At 51.3% G+C, this 17,390-nt stretch overlaps 5 protein-coding genes across 5 annotated transcripts; 4 read left to right on the forward strand and 1 right to left on the reverse strand.

The window, feature by feature from the left end:
* Nucleotides 1-2: 2 nt before the first annotated feature.
* On the reverse strand, nt 3-1,181 carry A1O9_08579 (uncharacterized protein; the record flags this gene model as incomplete). Its single annotated transcript, XM_013402964.1, has 1 exon — nt 3-1,181. One exon carries the CDS (start codon nt 1,179-1,181, stop codon nt 3-5), a length of 1,179 nt encoding a protein of 392 aa, XP_013258418.1.
* A 2,858-nt stretch (nt 1,182-4,039) lies between these two features.
* On the forward strand, nt 4,040-6,479 carry A1O9_08580 (uncharacterized protein; the record flags this gene model as incomplete). Its single annotated transcript, XM_013402965.1, has 4 exons — nt 4,040-4,389; nt 4,438-4,578; nt 4,627-5,044; nt 5,097-6,479. The coding sequence occupies 4 exons, from the start codon at nt 4,040-4,042 to the stop codon at nt 6,477-6,479; spliced, it is 2,292 nt and encodes a 763-aa protein (XP_013258419.1).
* A 1,753-nt stretch (nt 6,480-8,232) lies between these two features.
* A1O9_08581 (uncharacterized protein) lies at nt 8,233-9,063 on the forward strand. Its single transcript, XM_013402966.1, has 3 exons — nt 8,233-8,576; nt 8,621-8,686; nt 8,745-9,063. The coding sequence occupies exon 3, from the start codon at nt 8,807-8,809 to the stop codon at nt 9,047-9,049; it is 243 nt and encodes an 80-aa protein (XP_013258420.1). The 5' UTR covers nt 8,233-8,576; nt 8,621-8,686; nt 8,745-8,806; the 3' UTR covers nt 9,050-9,063.
* A 2,381-nt stretch (nt 9,064-11,444) lies between these two features.
* A1O9_08582 (uncharacterized protein) lies at nt 11,445-13,546 on the forward strand (the record flags this gene model as incomplete). Its single annotated transcript, XM_013402967.1, has 3 exons — nt 11,445-11,673; nt 11,809-12,184; nt 12,265-13,546. The coding sequence occupies 3 exons, from the start codon at nt 11,445-11,447 to the stop codon at nt 13,544-13,546; spliced, it is 1,887 nt and encodes a 628-aa protein (XP_013258421.1).
* A 338-nt stretch (nt 13,547-13,884) lies between these two features.
* On the forward strand, nt 13,885-17,292 carry A1O9_08583 (uncharacterized protein; the record flags this gene model as incomplete). Its single annotated transcript, XM_013402968.1, has 1 exon — nt 13,885-17,292. The coding sequence occupies one exon, from the start codon at nt 13,885-13,887 to the stop codon at nt 17,290-17,292; it is 3,408 nt and encodes a 1,135-aa protein (XP_013258422.1).
* Nucleotides 17,293-17,390: the final 98 nt, after the last annotated feature.

The following is a 17,390-nucleotide window of genomic DNA, read 5'->3' on the forward strand; positions in this document are numbered from 1 at the left end:
TGTTACTCTGTACGTCGTAATATCCACTGTGCCCCCCCAGCGTCTAATAGTATGAACACCTCATTTTTGGAAAGCCTGCCGTTCCTGCCCAGTGAGGCTAGCACGAATTGGGCAGCTGCTTCTGGTTCCGATACAATGAAGAGGTTGCTGATAACATTTTCTTCCAGAGACTCAAGCCTGCAATTCTGTATTGCCCTTGCCATTGCATCGTGCATGATACGGCAAGCACTTTCTGACCACGACACTGGGACGCACAGAACGAATTCAAGTTCCGAATGGTCGTTGAGGCCAGAATTTTCTCTGAGGACGCTTCTCGCATGATTCAAAAGTCGTGTGAGGTAGTCTTGGAGGATGTGGTCGCGATTCTGCACAAAGTGTAGGGATTGTAATCTTTCAACTTGCTCAGCTAGCTCTTTGCGCTTCTCGGTCAGATGCTTGGCCTCGTCACCCAGCGACAATTTAATGAGCTTCACAGCCTCGCTTGACTGATAGGACTGAAGTTGTTGGGGGTACTTCTGCATATCCTGGACGTGGAAACCCCATTTTAATGAAATTTCCCGAGGCCGTGTCCACTTTCTCTGCGCTATATCCGTCCCAGTTTTAGCTGCTCTTCTTTTACGTTTCTTCTGCCGTGGTCGACCGATTCCTTTGCCATTTTCATCTGCTTCTGGTACTACGATACTGAAAGATGAGGTCTCGGACAACGTATCGGAGTCGGGGTCGGAGTCCGAGTCGTGAATATCTGCAGTCGAAATGGCAGGACCGATATATAGGATTTCAGTGGGGACATTGTCTATCCTACAGTTATTCCGAGAATCTGTACGTCCAACTGCCTTGGCGTAGCTATCAATACATTGTATGTCGTTGATCCCGAGTGATGTTGAGTCGATGCCCTGATTTATCTTGGCATATGAAACAGTCGAATATGTTGTTCCAAAATCGACGGCAAGAAGAAACTTCGACCCCTGGCTTGATGATGAGTGTATTGGAATTGAAGCTTGATCGTTGACTTCTCCGTCAGTATTGCGTCTGATGATATCGGGATGCTGCCCGGAGACAGAATGGGCAATCTGTGGATTATCCTCGATTGAACAGGATTGGACGGAAGCGGATGGTCTGATCCTGCGAAAGAGCGGCTCTGTCAGTGACTGCGCAGTCAATGAGGAGTTCGAGTGTGCCATAGTAGAGAACGTATCTAGTTCGTAAACTGCTACCAGGAGTCATTAAGGAGATTAAGTAGGAAGACTTACTCTGCACATGTGATGCCATACTCTCCAGAAGTTTCCAACATCCTCGATTTTGGTGACCATAGCACACGACGGGTGGGCTGAGCCGACTATCCGTACCTAGTTGCCGGCGAGTACGCCTGGCCCAGTCGAGTCGGACCCCACGGTGCATGTGCAGGGGTGTGAGCAGGCAACCAAAAGGTATTGTTGCCTTGCCCCTGCATAAGCGCTGTAGCCCCTGCGGAACGCCGGAACCCATGTCGCAAGCGACCCAAGCACTATCTAGTGGCTTACCTCGTAATAAGCTGTGCATATCTAGACCGCTTCAAAAACGCTCAACATGCTGTAGCTCATACAGTTGAACCCCATAAAGACTCTCCATTACACCTTGAATATGGGCAGGAAGAGGAAAAGAACAAACAAGGTTGGCAACCCAACATCAAAGACCGAGCATAAGGGAGCCTGGCCTGAAGCAATCGTGGAGGAACTGCTGGCTTATCTCGACTCTGGAGTTGCCTTCCTGGATCCTGAAACCAAAGCAGAAATTGAACGCAAAGATGAAGACATCAATGAGGAAATTTCTCAGCACTTGAATGAGGTATACGAAGACGGCAAAGACTCACCTGAGCCATTCCGGCAATTTTCTCCCACTCAAGTTCGGGACAAGCTACGCCGGTTGTTTTGGAATTTCTGTAAAGATGAAATGGATGGTAGAAAATGGAAGATTATCTACAGACTGGGATCATCCTGTCTGACAAATACCAAAGACCCCGAGGTCAAGGATAGGATAGCTCGTCTATCAGGGGCGATCAAAATCAAGTGGGTGGAATGCTACTTGAGGTCCCCCCGCAAAACAAGAGCTAGCTCGCAGCTCAATCGAGAGACATATCAATCGCCTCGGAGATCGACTTCTGCAAGCGACCCTTCTCTTATGGAAGGCAGTCGACTTAGGGGACAAGATATAGCAAGGCACCACCCATTACGACAAAGATACACGGCGAGTGAAAACGATAATGTACGATTTCGGCTGTGGTGTGGCAGGAGCTAATGATTGCTAGGAATCGGACATATCTTCGATCAGCGATCAGCAAGAAGTAGCATCCCAAGTCAAGCTGGAGACTGCAGGGATCGAAAGGAACCTAGCTGACATCGCCAACTCGACTTCTGAGAAGAGTCTCTCCTCTAAAGACTCTCAACTATCGATGAGCCAAGAGCCGGAGGTATATGGCACCCCATCAGCAAGGCTCACCCCTTTTAGTGATTGTGAAGAAGAAAGAAGGATTGCCGACGTAATCAGCGCGCAGCCCTCTTCAGACCTGATTCAGCGACTTTCGAGATTTGAAGCCGAGCTGAGCACATTCAAAGAGGAAGCAGCGATGGAGTTAGACTTCTGGAAAGCCAGATGCCACACAGTCGATGAAAAAAATGCAAAGCTGAAAAGGGAAAGGGATGCCCTGGTCGTGAAACTCGGGATGCTCTGTGAGACTAACACGCAGCTGACAGTCGACGACTTCCTTACGATCCAGGCAGAAAAGGATGAGCTGGAGGAGGAGATACGCTCGCGACGAGAAGTCCAAACCCTGAAGCGGGGAGTTGGCGTAAATGTTGAGAAACAAACGTTCCTCATCATCTCGAAGCTGATGCAAGATATCAGCTCGCACCTGCAAGGCGCTCTCAAACGAGGTAGCTTTGTACCCCTCTTGTCGCTACCCGAGCTGCCCCGGGAACATCCACTCAGATCCCTAGTTGAACAGGCCTTTGGCTTTGACTGGAGCAGCAACGACGCCTCACATTTCTTGGAGGAATGTCGACATAACGGTGAGATGCAACAGATCTCGATGCTCTCACTCAGCGGTGCTGCTTTGGCTCAATGGGTTTTCAATAGAAGCCAGGCAGACCTGATCTTCGACCGATATCAAAATAGTAGCAGTCGTTGCTCTACGAATCGTTACCGCCATGCCATCAATATTCTTGCAATGGAATGTAAGTCTACATAATTGAGGTGGTTATCTGTCCAACACTAACTTAGTGTAGACCCGGAGTTTGCCAGAGCAATTGACCTCGAAGTGCACACGAAGATTGCTCAAGAGGAATCCTTCAAGCATTTCCAGGAGTCGAAGGCTCGAAGCATAGCGCTCCATCTCCAGGAAGTCCTTGCCCCGCTTTGGAATGGGGCATCAGGCGAAGCTAGCGGGGATGGCACTGAAAGCGAAAGCGGAAGCGATGTGGACATCACTGAACAGCTGACCTCTGTGTTCGACAAAGCGCTAGATGTACAATGTCGATTGGCACTCACCGGGCACCAGTACGAATGCGTCTGGTACCCGCCAGGTCATGCTTTCGATGAAGATAAGATGAATCCGTACAGGTCGGAAGACATGCGGGCTGTACTCGCAGACACGTCAACAACCAGGCTGACGCTGATCCCTGGCATAAGCCAAGTTGTTGACGGCCAGGTTGGTGTTGATTTTGGCGGCTTCGCCGACAGTCGACAGTGTCTACAGGGGCATGCAGTCTGCCTTGTGCAGCCCCTAGTGTGGCTTGGTTGTTCGCAATAGCAGTAGTTGCGTTAGATGGCTGGCAGAGAGCAGGGGGTTGTAGGAAGGTCGCATGACTAGCGTTAAGATGTCTGAAACACCAGCCGCGCGCCAACCATCACTGCAAGGGGCGTTAGAACAATGCTCCCAATTCCTCCTTGGCCATAAATACCTCACAGGCTGGATAGATTGAGATACGCCATCTGAGTACCCCCGTACCTCGTACTGGTAGTAAGAAGACACCCAGAGGGTCTTATATTCGAGACCTGAGCAGGGATGGCTCCTCGAAGGCAACACTCAGCCCCAGAAGTTACCACTCTCTTGAAACTGAACCACGACTATAAGATTCGTTTTCACACAGCAGCCACAAAATCCGATTGGGAGCGTGAAGGGCTCCCTGGCAGAGGCTTATTTGACCAGATTGAGAAAATCAAGACCATCAAGTTTTCTGAATACCCACCGCGGAATCACCCGGATAAAGCCACCGCCAACCGCAAGAAATTGCTCGTAAGGAGGATCCAGGCAAATGCAACTCGGTGCAAGAGGGAGGGAGACAATGAAGTCGGCTGGATTAACAATGTCGCCAACTTAGTTCTTGGGCGCTTGGACGGGTTTGAATTGCGTTGGTGCGTCATTCATGACTGAGCAATGAGCATCGTCAGCTAACTGTATAGCCAACGATGCAACAATTACTTATGGCTGTCGGATTTTATTGCGCTGCCGAGTGATCCAGTTGCTGCTGACCGTCTAAAGCGAAAGTATGCTCGGAGGAGTCTTTGTCAATGTGACGCCGCACAAAGGGCGGATGTTGTGCGGTAGGTGCTTCCACTGATCGAAGTGGGAGTTGAATCTGACGGTGAAAGGGTGAATTCGATTCAGCCATCGATCTTATCAAACAAATCGGACGAGCGTGTTTGGCATCAGGATAGTGGTTTGGAGAATGAGGTGATCGATCAAAAGTATAAAAGGCCAGATCGAGTTTATGGGCTAAGCATGACAAGTTCCTTTGTGCCGTTCAGAGAGCGACTAAGCAAAGCCAGCCCCTTCAAAGGCGGCCACACCTTGTTTCCTTTCTTGTTGGTTGAGGCAAAATCCGAGAAGTCGTCTTCAGGATTTGAACAGATTGAACGACAAACAGCCCTGAGCATTCGCACCTGCCTCAAACTCCAGGTAGATCTGGATGCAGAGTCAAATCAGGTCCTGGACCCACTTGTATGGTTCTTTGGGTTTATGGGTGATGAATGGCGCCTGTACTTGGCGTTTATGGTGGGTGACCAGACTGTAAGTCGTAGATGTCCCCGTGCCACAGTGCCAGACGTGCTAACAATTGTAGGACGTTATGGATTGCTGGCACGGATACCTCCAACGCAATGATGAGGCTTTACAGTTACTGGTGATCATCGATTGGATCCACAGCTGGGCCACAGATATCCATCGCAAAGGAGTCATAAGGTGCTTAACTGGGCTCACAGCACGAGATATCTCGCCCTCGGGAACAGCCTTCTCTTCTCAAGAAGCTCGTTCAGAACGGGGCCAATCAATTAGGTCGAACTCCCTGGTATTCCGCACGTCGCGAGCACCGAGCGCCGCACCAGAGGTATTCCAACGGAATCCAATTTATAGCCAGGTCATCGAGATCCATGACTCGGAGGAGGAGATTAAGGATGTTGGAGTTGACAGTGGCATCTTTTCCGCGCCCGAAGATGGCAAAGACTCGGAGGCTGATGATGATGACCGACAAAGAGTTGTACGCAGCGCTAGCTCCACCGTATACCAATGGAAGCATTTCGACATCCCAGACGAAGAGTCTATTCTCCTAGACCTGCTCGGCACCCTTGAGGGGGAAAATTCGCAGCAAGATGCTGCCAGGTCTCTTTGGAAAATTCTCACAGATACCCAGCATACAATAAAAATCAGCCTCAAGACGGTGTCGCATTTAATCCATGACTCGACTGGACAGAGTCTTTCGGAGTTCGCAGAGTACGAGCCGATTGCCACCTCAATAGTATGTCAGCGCACCCTCGTTGAGACAAGCTGGCAGGTGATGTGCAACTTTTGGTGCATCACTTGTAGTCAATCAGCGGCAAGCATGTTGGCAATTATTGCAGGTGTCAATGAGTCTGAGCGTTTCGGGCTAGCCTACTGGAGAGCCCAGGATTCCGCGTGCCTCATGCCAATGATTGCAAGCCTGGCCAATCTGGAAGGAAAAGCGTCTGCTGCTGCAGCTATCTCGCAGGACATATACTGCATGACCTCCAGCGAGTCGGAGACCAATCACGGGCACTTTGATTGGAAGAAAGCCGACAGAAGTACCCTTCAGCCTTGGCTAGTCGTGGTTGACAGTTCCTTCAGGCAGATTAAAGGATCGCGGCGAACTATTCTCCCTCGGGTAATCAGTCGGACGGCTCCTAACTACGTCCTAAATCCTGGTCTCTTCGAGACGAGTGGCCTCGAAGGCCTCCACGGTGTGCTTTTGAGGAGGCCAGAAGAATGGCCGGGTGCTTGTCCGCGGTGGTGCTTCTTGATATTCGACGTCGACCATGTGAACGATCTTAGCAACAAGATTGATAGAGCTCACCGCAAAAGTGCCATATATGCGACGGGAAACTGGAGCCGTGAAGACGATCTATTTCTATCGCGGTGGATTAGAGACCTAGCGAGAGGAGAGAGACGGCGTCAACCCAACTCAATTGGTGAAATCGTATTGGCAATGTGATATAAGGCTGTTGACCGTGTTGAGCGTGTGAACTTACATGCGTCCCAGTTGGAGCGCCAGTCCATCCAGTATGATGAGGGCATGCTTGTGAATTCCTCGTTCTAGAAGTGCCTTTGCGCTCATCCACCATATCTTCAACCTGGCCAACTATGAGACGACGTCACGACCCCAGGGCCAACCAGTGTCCGTAGGGTAGACAGTGCTTGCAAATTGTAGGCAGATCTTCAGGTGATAACAAAGTAAAACTCCAACAAAGATAGCCACAGTGTCTATGAGCCGCTTTGACCTCTAGTCTGGCGATAAGAGGATTGTGATCTCAAAAGCAGGGAACGGGGATAAACCCGGTTAGTGACTCCAGCCACTGCCGTTAGGCGACTCTCCCGAACGAAAAACCTAAGTGCCAGATCCAGTTTAATCCTAGAGGGTAGGCGCAGGCTCCTTTATCCTGAGGCTTGGCTGAGTCTCGAGCTGAGCCTCCCCTGAGCAGCGCAAAGAAGCGTGCAAAACTGGCTCCTGAATACTCGGCTATACCTGCCTACAGGCTCGACATCTGAGAAGCCCCAATGAGCCTGGTAAATCCCTGCTCATGCACTGCCCCCCAAGAATTCCTCGTACTGTAGTGTCGAATAGCCACATTCTCAGACTACATCTGGACACGAGCCCGTGTGATCATGTTGAGCTGTTGGCGCAGAGAAATGCAAACTGTGCACGTTGCGCGGTCGACTTCTACTTCGTTTTGTCAGCTGTACTTTCAGCACTTTTCGATCTGCGTTTGCATAATTTCACGCGCCTTCTGGCTGCGTCTCGCATTGGACGCGGATTCAAATCCCTCCAGTGTTCACGCGTCGTCCTCTTTCGATTCCTTGATGAGTTGCAAATGTATACGGATGGCTCTGTCAGTGGCAACTTAGCGACGCAAGCGTGCATGATAACTTGAATGCACCTGCGTCATTCTTACCTTCTTGCTAGACTAGAGAACCAGCATCACGACTGAGATAGCCTGCCGCACCATGAGGCTCGTTAATCTCTCAACAGGATTGGTGCACTGCCACATAAAAGAAAAGGCATTCTTCCTGGGAATACGCCCAAGTGTGCTACTTCTCTGCTAGACGCCTTGTTGACTACTAACTTCTCCATGTTCGCATATTCTACGAGTCAACGCCACCTCGCACAGGCTCTCGTCAATAAGGAAAATTCTCATCCTACAAACGTGAAAACCATTCCTTCATTACATACAAGTCTCCTCATAGAATACCGCAGATACTGACCTTGACCAATATCTACCCTCTAACAACCTCAAAATTTGCAGGGCTTCAATGCAACTAGTCCGGCAGCGGCTCGATCTCGAAAAACTCCGCCTCTGTGCCGGCCTTGCAGCCTACGCCTATGCGTTGGGCGATAAGACCATCTCTTAAGCGACCATAGCAGGGAAATGGCCGCCGGGTAACAGAATAACCGAGGCCAAATCCTTTTTCAGCCATTCCTTTTACCACAGGCCGGAAAGTTAGCACCGCTTCTTCAAGCCGCACGCGTATGTCTGCCGGCTTGAAAAGGTTCCCCCAGACGGTGTCAATCAGATTGCGGTTGGGTTCAGAGGGACTTGGCTCAAGCACGGTGCTACAGTTATGTGGCCAACGTCATGTGTTGACGACAGATTGCCTGAATACGCCGTACAGTTGTAGACGGCTCAGCAAAATCCGGATAACTCTCCAAGATGTCCAACCTGGCCTTCAATGTAGTTGACCCCGCAAACTACAGCCTGGCGGATCTCTACTACGATGCCACTCTGATCCGTGTTCCTTACCGCAAGGGCGTTGTTTGGAAATGGTACACCTACTGGGACACCCTGGTCTTGGAAGGAAGCAACTGGATGCGTCCAGTTTTCGCATTGCCTCGCAAGGTTGCGACAGGCTTGATTTCCCGACCATACAGAGATCAGATCACCCAACGCGGAATGGTCCTCGCCCATCTCGGCTTTTGGTCCTTGTGGGCATCAGCTGAAGGCTTGGAGGTTATGACCGTGACGGTCACTTGTGGAAAGACGAAAAGTTGTGTGAGTCCTAGGAGCCACCGCTGCCTCAGAACTCGAGAGCACCGGTGCGCAACGGAGTCCTGCAGATCGTCTTGTGAATGCACCAGAGAGTGGACACGACTCGAGAGACGGAGATATATATGGTGGGCCATTCACTGGGAGGTGCCGTGTCATGGTAAGTCTCTCTTCTTGAGGTAGCCTAGCCCCCTGCGATCCTGCTGAAAATATCCCAGGTTTGCTTCCCTCAACATCGTTGCAGAACTGCAAGACAAATTCCCGAACGTGAAAGTCTTCCATGCGACTTTCGGCGCACCCCCTGTTGGGACGAAACGATTCAGCGAACACTTTCGACGCAGCATGGCGGGCCACCAGTCATGGGCCGTGTTCCATAAACGAGACCAAGTTGCTAATTGCTTTGCATGGCTTGGCTCGATACGTGGGGTCAAATTGTTGCCTTGGTGGAGCAATGGGAGCCGCGCTGGAGCTGAATGCGTTATCCAAAAACTGGGTACCCCGACACCATCAACAGTGCAGATAAATGACGGACGTGTCGCGAAATTCTTTCGGTTTGTTAGAACTTGCCTGCCTCCAGATACGCTGAAAATGGGCGGAATTTTGGCGAGGACCTTGATTTTTCTCGGAGTCAGCTCGCTCACGACGCCGCTTTCGATTACCGCCACCCCAGTTTGCTGGTTGATGGACTGGAAGCAGTACAAAAAGCAAGAAAACCCGCCTGCGAATTGGAAAGATGCTAGCAACGAAGACAATATAGGTGTCCAGGGATTGAACGAAGATCTGGACCTGCACAACCTGGATCTGAATTATCACGGGCCGGAGAAGTATGTCTAGCTCCTGAACGACGCTGACCCATTTGGGGCGTAGGGGATAGTAAGACAGGGAAGGAGATATATATACGAAGTTTTATGTCATTAGATTCAGCGCTCCCGACTATTCTCTGACTCTCCTTCCCGGGCGTAAACAGCTAGGCAACAGTCTAGCGACCATAGACAAGCTCTATTGATCAGCCCTTAGCGCTGTGCATTCGACAACAGGAAAGAGGACTTAGTAGGTGGAGACTTTCTGTATATTCAGCCAACGCAGGCTCACTAGGATTTAAGCAGGATACTATCTCTATTCTTCTCCATGACTTACCCTAACCGCTCCTTACTCACGCTCTACCTCATCTCAAGCGCTCCCTTGACTCACCCAGCGTGCTACCCTGGCGCACTCATACCGCCCCACAGCGAAGGGTAAGCCGAACCCAGAGCAGTGATTGGCCGGTGCAATTCGGGGCTACTTATCACACCACATGGCCGTCTTCATCCCTTTTTGTCGCAACCTTGGGATAAGGGCTACCTTGATCGGCCATGAAAATCCTCGTCCAGCTTGATAAATCGGGGGATTGAAGGACTTTCTGCCCAGCGCACCTTCCTGAGCATCCATGCCCCTATGATCGACTGAGTTTTCAATCTCCAAATAGTCTGTGCAAAGGGGACTGCACTTGACAATCGGCAAGTGATCTGCTTATGCAGCAAATTGTAAGGCAATATGGCCTTCAGTCTCTTCCTGTGCCAGGTCCTCAGCTAGCATCACCAATATCTCGATCGACAAGATATCACCAGCGTTCACAGAAAGTTGGATTGGCGTTTCACCCCGGGCCTCGTGCGCCAGTGTATAATGTCTTCTTCCCAGCAGCTATGAGACGATTTTAATCACTGAGCTGCTGCGGCCATACGAAATCGGTGGATGGCTATTTTATCTTCATTGTCGTAAACATTAGAGTTTTTAGCACTTCGCGTAAATAGTCTAAAACAGACCGAGGCATATTTTGGGCTTTTTAAGCACCCGTTCAACCTCAATCTCGTCATCTGCATCTCCCCATATCTCCTCAAGCATATTCAAGACTTCAGACTATATCTGTCGGCCTGGAATGGTCTAGGAAACTACCAGATGCAATGGACTCCTGCCGAATGCGTCACGTGCTAATGGATCTGCGCTTGGCCTGAGCATGGCTCGTTTTGTTTCGAGTTAAAACGCTCCCTCCAGGCAGCTAGGTCAACGGCATATTCATGGCCAAGATCAGCGCACTGTACCGCTTCCAAGCTGCCGCCCCCACAGAGAGTTATCTGAAAGGGGAAATTTGATTCATTTGGATCGCCAAGACAGATCTCGGTAATATTTGCTGCTTCGGGATTTGTGGCACCGACTTGGTCACCCTCCTCTGTCAGCTGGGCTTCCCCGTGGAATCTGAAATTGATCCAAACCCCAGGGCCACAAATTCACTCCATCAAGAAGTCGCAGGAAGCGTTGGAGGTGGAAATCCCGGCGGCGGGCTGTCCAGATCAACCAGCCATCACTGTTGCCTGTGTTCTGATACCGTTGGAAATGGTTGCTCAGCACACTTTCTTGATCTATCCGACCCTATTCCTCAACAACCAGTGCCTCGATCGGATATGGAGGAATTAGACATCTCTACCGGGTGCGCAGAGGATCACCCGTCGTGGAGCCGCCAATACGTGACCGATGTGCAGCAACGCACCCCGGTGCTCAAGACTGGCCATCATTAGCCTGTCCAGTTGTTGTTACTTCTCCTTGGCATCTCGTATTTGTGCCGCAATTGCTCCTGTGGTTCCTCTAGGTCCCTCGTGGCCGCCTTAGCGGGTGGCCGGCCTGTCAGTCGCGGCATGCTGATGCTCTTTATTCGGCATACAAGCCTCGTGTTCGCCTTCTTGACGCCTCGTCCAGGTGCCAAGGCTCAGAACGCTCGCTGTGCCGAATCTTCCTGATGCGCAGTCATATGAGTGACAGCTCACGGTCCCGCTCAACCATTGGCATAAATATGGCAAGGCTTAGGACTGGTTACTATCCGTCCGGAGGACGCCTTTACACTTACCTCTGACCTTCCTTCGTTTACTGAGAGGAAGTCATCTAGTATGACGATGCACAAATATCGGTTCTGTCAACGCATATTATCCCTAGCACTCGGGTTCCCAGTCTTCCTCTCCACAATATTTGGCCAGCAAGTCATACCAGCGAGTGATCTCACACTCGAAGAGCAGACTTACGATTTTTCACGAGGAAGTCGATTGAGGCTACTGGCCCATCAGAGCGTTATATTGAACAGCTCAGATCGCCACCTTCTTGTCATTGATGGAGGGTTTGGTAAGTTTGAAGTAGAGGTTAATGGAGAGGTGGTGGAGGTACTAGACTTGAGTACGTCGTCCCGCCCAGCGATGGTTTCGTTTCACAAGCAAATGGCCTGCTGATGCAGATCAACGTTTCAAGACCGGTACACAGTTGCCTTCGATCTCTCAAAAGATATCAAAACCACGAATTTACAGCCTGTCTGGCAATTCCAAAAGCCTAACGATGGGAAAGCTAAGTTCCAGATCACGAACCATGGAGGCCTATTTATCTCGGCAGATCAGAAGAAACTCTGGTACCATGGTGGTCACTTCTATAATGCTGGCGGCTGGAATGAGAGCTTGTATCATGTGGACAAACCCGATATCCCAGAATGGCAATTGTGGGAGCTAGACCTTACAAATCACCTTCAAAAACCTAATGGCTGGCTCGATGTCACGGATGAGGTCGTTGCACATGAAAAAGTGAATCGTACCTTTGCCAGCGCCAGTACATCAGTGCCACGCATACGCAAGAGCTTCTGGATTGGGTAAGTGGTTGGCGATAACAGAAACTATGTTTCTGTCAAAATATCCTGGTCAGCACATTGCTGACTTCTTTGCGGTGCAGTGGGGCATCAACACCACGTACATCCAGAACAACACCCATTGACAGATTTGAGGCCACCTCACAAATGCTTGTCTTTGATGAAACCACCAGAGAGATTTCGTCCTCGACTTACCCGGGGTCACGGCCAGGCAGTAGAGACTATGGCTACTATCATGGGAAGCTTCTTCACCTTCCCATTGGCTCCGGGGCCGGGTATTTGCTATCTCTGATGTCTCTTGCCGCACCTGCCTACGAATCATGGGTGGATCCCGACGGTGATGGTGGAAATCGCGAGGATATCGTGCCTCCTGTGACCAATGTGTCTTGGAAGACGATTCCTCTCTACGACCTGGAAAAAGAAAGATGGATTACTCAAGAAACGTTGTATTTCGAAGACGAGCTGCCAGAGCCACGGACTCGTTTTTGTGCAGCCCTATTCCACAACGAGATGAACAACACTTGGGATGTTTGGGTGCATGGCGGGCAGCGTCCAACTGAAAATGAGACCGCAACTACAGCCATCTACGTATTGTCGATGCCGAGCTTCATTTGGAAACGGATGGAGCCACTTTTTCCCGAGTTGAACGAGATTCGGAGCCATACCTGTCATGCGGTGGGAGACCAGCTCCTCATCGTAGGTGGTTACCCAGCTGGGCAGACCGTGCTACGGGACACATACATTGATGATCAGTACATCAAGGTACTGAAAATCGGAGACACCTTGAATTGGGCTGATACTTACCAGCCAGGAACGACGTATCAAACACCTGATGACGTTCAGCGAGCAGCGAGAGGTCAGGAACCGTTTTATCCGTGGGCGGACGACAGATTGAGGGAAGCATTTGCATACGAGCAACAAGCTACTATTTCGTCGAATACTTCGACTCAAACTACCTCGACGACAGATACTGCATCGTCCAGTAAGACTGCGACATCTGTTGAGCCTTCAATTTTATCAGATCTCACTGAGTCCTCATTTTCACCGGCAGCCATTGCTGGATGTGTTGTTGGTGGAGTACTTGGTTTATTAGCCGTCTTATTAGCACTGTGGGGTTTAAGGAAGCACCGGCGAGCTAAGAGAGCCCATTATGCAGCCAAAATGAAGGGCAATGACCCACGATCGCCGCTGTATGGTCAGCCTGAAGCGATCAAGGATGGGAGCTTACAGCCCTCGGCCGCAGTGGTGCAAACAGGAGAGTCACCCGCTCAGGATATGCCTGGCGGTGGTAGCGGACAGAGAGAGCATGAGTTGGAAGGATCGACACCTGACGAGCATGTGGGCATGAGACAACGGAGTATTTAAAGTCCAAATAGGTATCTAGAGTTCCGTTGGAAATGAAGATGGGAGCACTGACTTTCTCACTGTTACAATTTATAGCATTTGTAAACTGCCACAGCTACGGATCATTCTCTTAGAGTAGTGTAGGGGGCCGAGCACTCAACCCTGCTGGATAGGCCGTGCTGATGCCGACACTGCCGAATTGAGCCGAGGAGCCCGGGGCGGGGAAACAGTGTTTGAGGTCCGCTTTTCATGAATATTGCAGACACCTAGAAAACGAGACAGACAATTCATCAATGTGCGTGACACACGCCCGGCTATCGCTCTCCAGTAGGTGGCCGCGTTGGTAGGTTGCTTCAAGGATGTCCTCCTCTCAACCCATCAAGATTCTTATAGCCAATCGATCCGAGATAGCATGCCGTCTTATCAGAACATACTCACTCTACTCAAACATCCACACAGTAGCTCTGTTCACTCCCTCTGAGAAGGAGGCGACCCACGTGCGTCTCGCAACTGCATCAGTGGCGCTCCCAGGAGAAGGTCCACGTGCATATCTGGACGCGGCCAATATTGTCAGCATTGCGAAGAAAGAAGGGTGCTGGGGTATCGCACCGGGCTATGGTTTCTTGTCCGAAGACGCTGGGTTAGTGAGGCTTTGCGAGGATGAAGGCATCATGTTCATCGGACCGTCGAGCGAGCAGTTGGCACAACTTGGAAACAAGATGAGCGCGAGGTCATTGGCGGTAGGTGCAGGTATACCGGTTCTAGATGGCACGAAGACTGCACTCGATCGAGGTTCTTCCATCACGGATGTACTGTCGTTTGGAAAGAGCCTGGGCCCAGCCAGCAAAGTCATTCTGAAGGCCGCAGCTGGCGGGGGAGGGCGCGGCATCCGCATCATTGATGACAATACGGATGAGCAAGCCATTCGCTTAGCTTATGAAGCTTGTCAGCGAGAGGCACATGCATCCTTCGGCAATGAAAGCTTGTTCGCGGAGCGATATCTGCACGGGGCTAAACACATTGAAGTCCAGCTTCTAGGAGACGGAACTGGTGAAGTGTGCCATTTCTGGGAAAGAGAATGCTCGCTTCAGCGCAGAAACCAGAAAGTCGTAGAGATTGCGCCTTCGCATTCCATCACCCCACGGCTTAGGCGAGCCATCATCGAAGCTGCGATGAAACTAGGAAAAGCAGTCAAGCTGCGAAGTCTCGCCACAATCGAGTTCCTGGTCGATGCGGCAACCGAAGACTATTATTTCATGGAGGCGAATCCCAGGATACAGGTCGAGCACACCATCACCGAGCAGATCAATGGCATTGATCTAGTGGATTTACAGCTTCAGGTCGCTTTGGGACGAACTCTGGCTGACCTGCACATAACCCGGGAGCCCCCACCACCTCGGCTTACGTCCATACAGCTACGCATCAACGCCGAAAGCTTCAGGCAAGATGGCACCGCGCAACCTGAAGCAGGGATTATCCGACAAGGACATTTCCCTACAGGAGCAGGCGTGCGAGTCGAAACAGCTCTTGAAGGAGGCCGGCAGTATGCTGTGAGCCCTTTGTTTGACAGCCTTTTGGCTAAACTCATTGCCACCTCATCTTCGTATGAATCCGCACTGCGGCTGGCTCGTTGGGTCATCGACAAAACAAGGATTGTGGGATGCAGGACGAATCAGGCGTTCCTAATGGCTTTGCTGGATTTCCAGACCGTGCAAGAGGGCAAGTGCAACATTTTGACCATCGAGGAGAACTTCGAGACGTTGTACCGCGCCACGCAGCAGTTCGAAGAGGTGTTGCGGGCTAAAGGTGACCGCATCTCCGAAGAAGCTACCTCGCTAAGGGAGGATGGGGCTAAATCTGAGCGACCTGCAGGCTCTGAAGAGCTGCCTGCACTTGTCACAGGGGTTGTCCTTTCCATCAAAGTGAGCGGAGGCGACAAGATCACTGCTGGCCAAGAATTGCTCGTTCTCGAGGCCATGAAGATGGAACATTCTGTCCGGAGCGCCTACAATGGTGTCGTGGTGAAAGTGGCCGTCACGCAAGGACAGCAAGTAACTGCCGGCGATCCTCTTATCTTCACCAGCTCGGATGGCGACAACTCATCTACCAATACACACGACCTAGCCGAGACTGAGAGTCCAGAGAAGCTGCGTCCGGAGTTGACGGAGCTGAACGAGCGTCAAGCCTTTCTACGATACGCTGGCCGCGAAGAGGACGTGGCCAAGCGCCATGCAAACGGATACCTTACGGGCCGGGAAAATCTCGACTTACTCGTAGACAAAGATTCATTCATTGAATATGGAGACCTCGTGGTTGCGGCACAGAGGAAAAGGTACCCCATGTCCCATCTCATTGCTCGAACAAGTGGAGATGGTATCATCGTGGGCTGGGCGAAGATAGACTCTCACCCCGTCGCAGTTGTCATTGGCGACTACCTCGTACTTGCCGGGACGCAAGGACACTTCCATCATCAGAAGTTAGACCGCATCTTCCAATCAATCATTGATCATCCTGCGCCACTGGTGTTGTACGCGGAAGGAGGCGGCGGAAGACCAGGTGATACCGATCACTTGGGCATGGCGGGCCTAAAGACGCCATCATTCGCTTTGATGGGCGAGATCAAGGCAAGAGGGATACCTTCTGTTGCAGTAGTGAATGGATACTGTTTTGCGGGCAACGCTGCATTCTTGGGAACCTGCGACATTATCATAGCTACAAGAGGCGGATCAACAGATGCGCCGCTGGGGAAGTCCACCACAATTGGCATGGGCGGCCAAGCAATGATTGAGGGCGGTGGCCTTGGCCGATTCGAGCACGAGCATATCGGTCCCGTCGATGTCCATATGCGCTCAGGTGGCATTGATGTACTTGTGGACACCGAGGTCGAAGCTGCGCCGCTTGTCCGCAAGATCCTTGCTCTGTTCACACATCCTCAGCTGCCACCTGCGAAGAGTCCTTACACGTCGGATCCTCTTCTCCTACGCACCGCAGTGCCGCCACTGTCATCTCGTCGCCGAGCCTACGATGTTCGTCGTGTCATCAACCTTTTTCTGGACGACGATAGCTTCATCGAGTTCTGTCCCGAGTGGGGTCTCTCTGTGCTCACAGGCTTTGGCCGCATCAACGGCCACGCAGTCGCAATCATGGCTTCCAACTCCTCATCTCCGCTAGGCGGCGCTATCGACGTCGCATCTGGAGCAAAAGTCAACCGCCTTCTCCGTCTGCTCACCCGCCTCGGCGGCATGCATCTCCTCAGCCTCTGCGATACCCCTGGGTTCATGGTCGGCCCCGACTTCGAGCGTTCGAATGAAGCTCAAGGTACCGGAAGCACATACCGCTGCTTCGGTGACTGGTTCGGCAACTCCCAAGAATTTACTCTTCTCGGCGGTCGCGTCCTAGGAGTCGTACTACGAAACGGCTTCGGGCTGGGCGCACAAGCGATGCTCGGTGGTGGAAGCTTGAATAACAGCATGTGCGTGGCATGGCCGAGTGCCGTCTTTGGGGGCATGGGTATCGAAGGCGCTGTGAGGCTTGCTTACAAGAAGGAGTTAGAAGCTATCAACGATCTTGAAGAGAGGAAGAAAAGGGAGCAGGAGATGATCGATGTCATGTACAGCGAAGGTAAGGCACTCAATATGGCTATGGCGACTGAAATCGACAGTGTGATTGATCCGGCTACGACGAGGAAATGGCTGGAGCAGATGATTGAGGTGCTACCGAAGAGAGTACCGACGTATGTCAAGGCAAGAAGACGTGCGAAGATGTGAAAAAACGCAAAGTCTATCGGCGAAGTTCAAGAATTGGTGAGATGGATATGTGGCGCTGTCCCATAAATATGGTACCTAGATAGTAGATCTTCCCCTTT

This window comes from Exophiala aquamarina (assembly GCF_000709125.1).
Source record: "Exophiala aquamarina CBS 119918 chromosome Unknown aczIA-supercont1.7, whole genome shotgun sequence".
NCBI classification, from domain to species: domain Eukaryota; kingdom Fungi; phylum Ascomycota; class Eurotiomycetes; order Chaetothyriales; family Herpotrichiellaceae; genus Exophiala; species Exophiala aquamarina.

Excerpts from the sequence above, each read along its gene's own strand:
- A1O9_08581 (XM_013402966.1), top strand. The coding sequence starts at position 8,807 with ATGCGACTTTCGGCGCACCCCCTGTTGGGACGAAACGATTCAGCGAAC.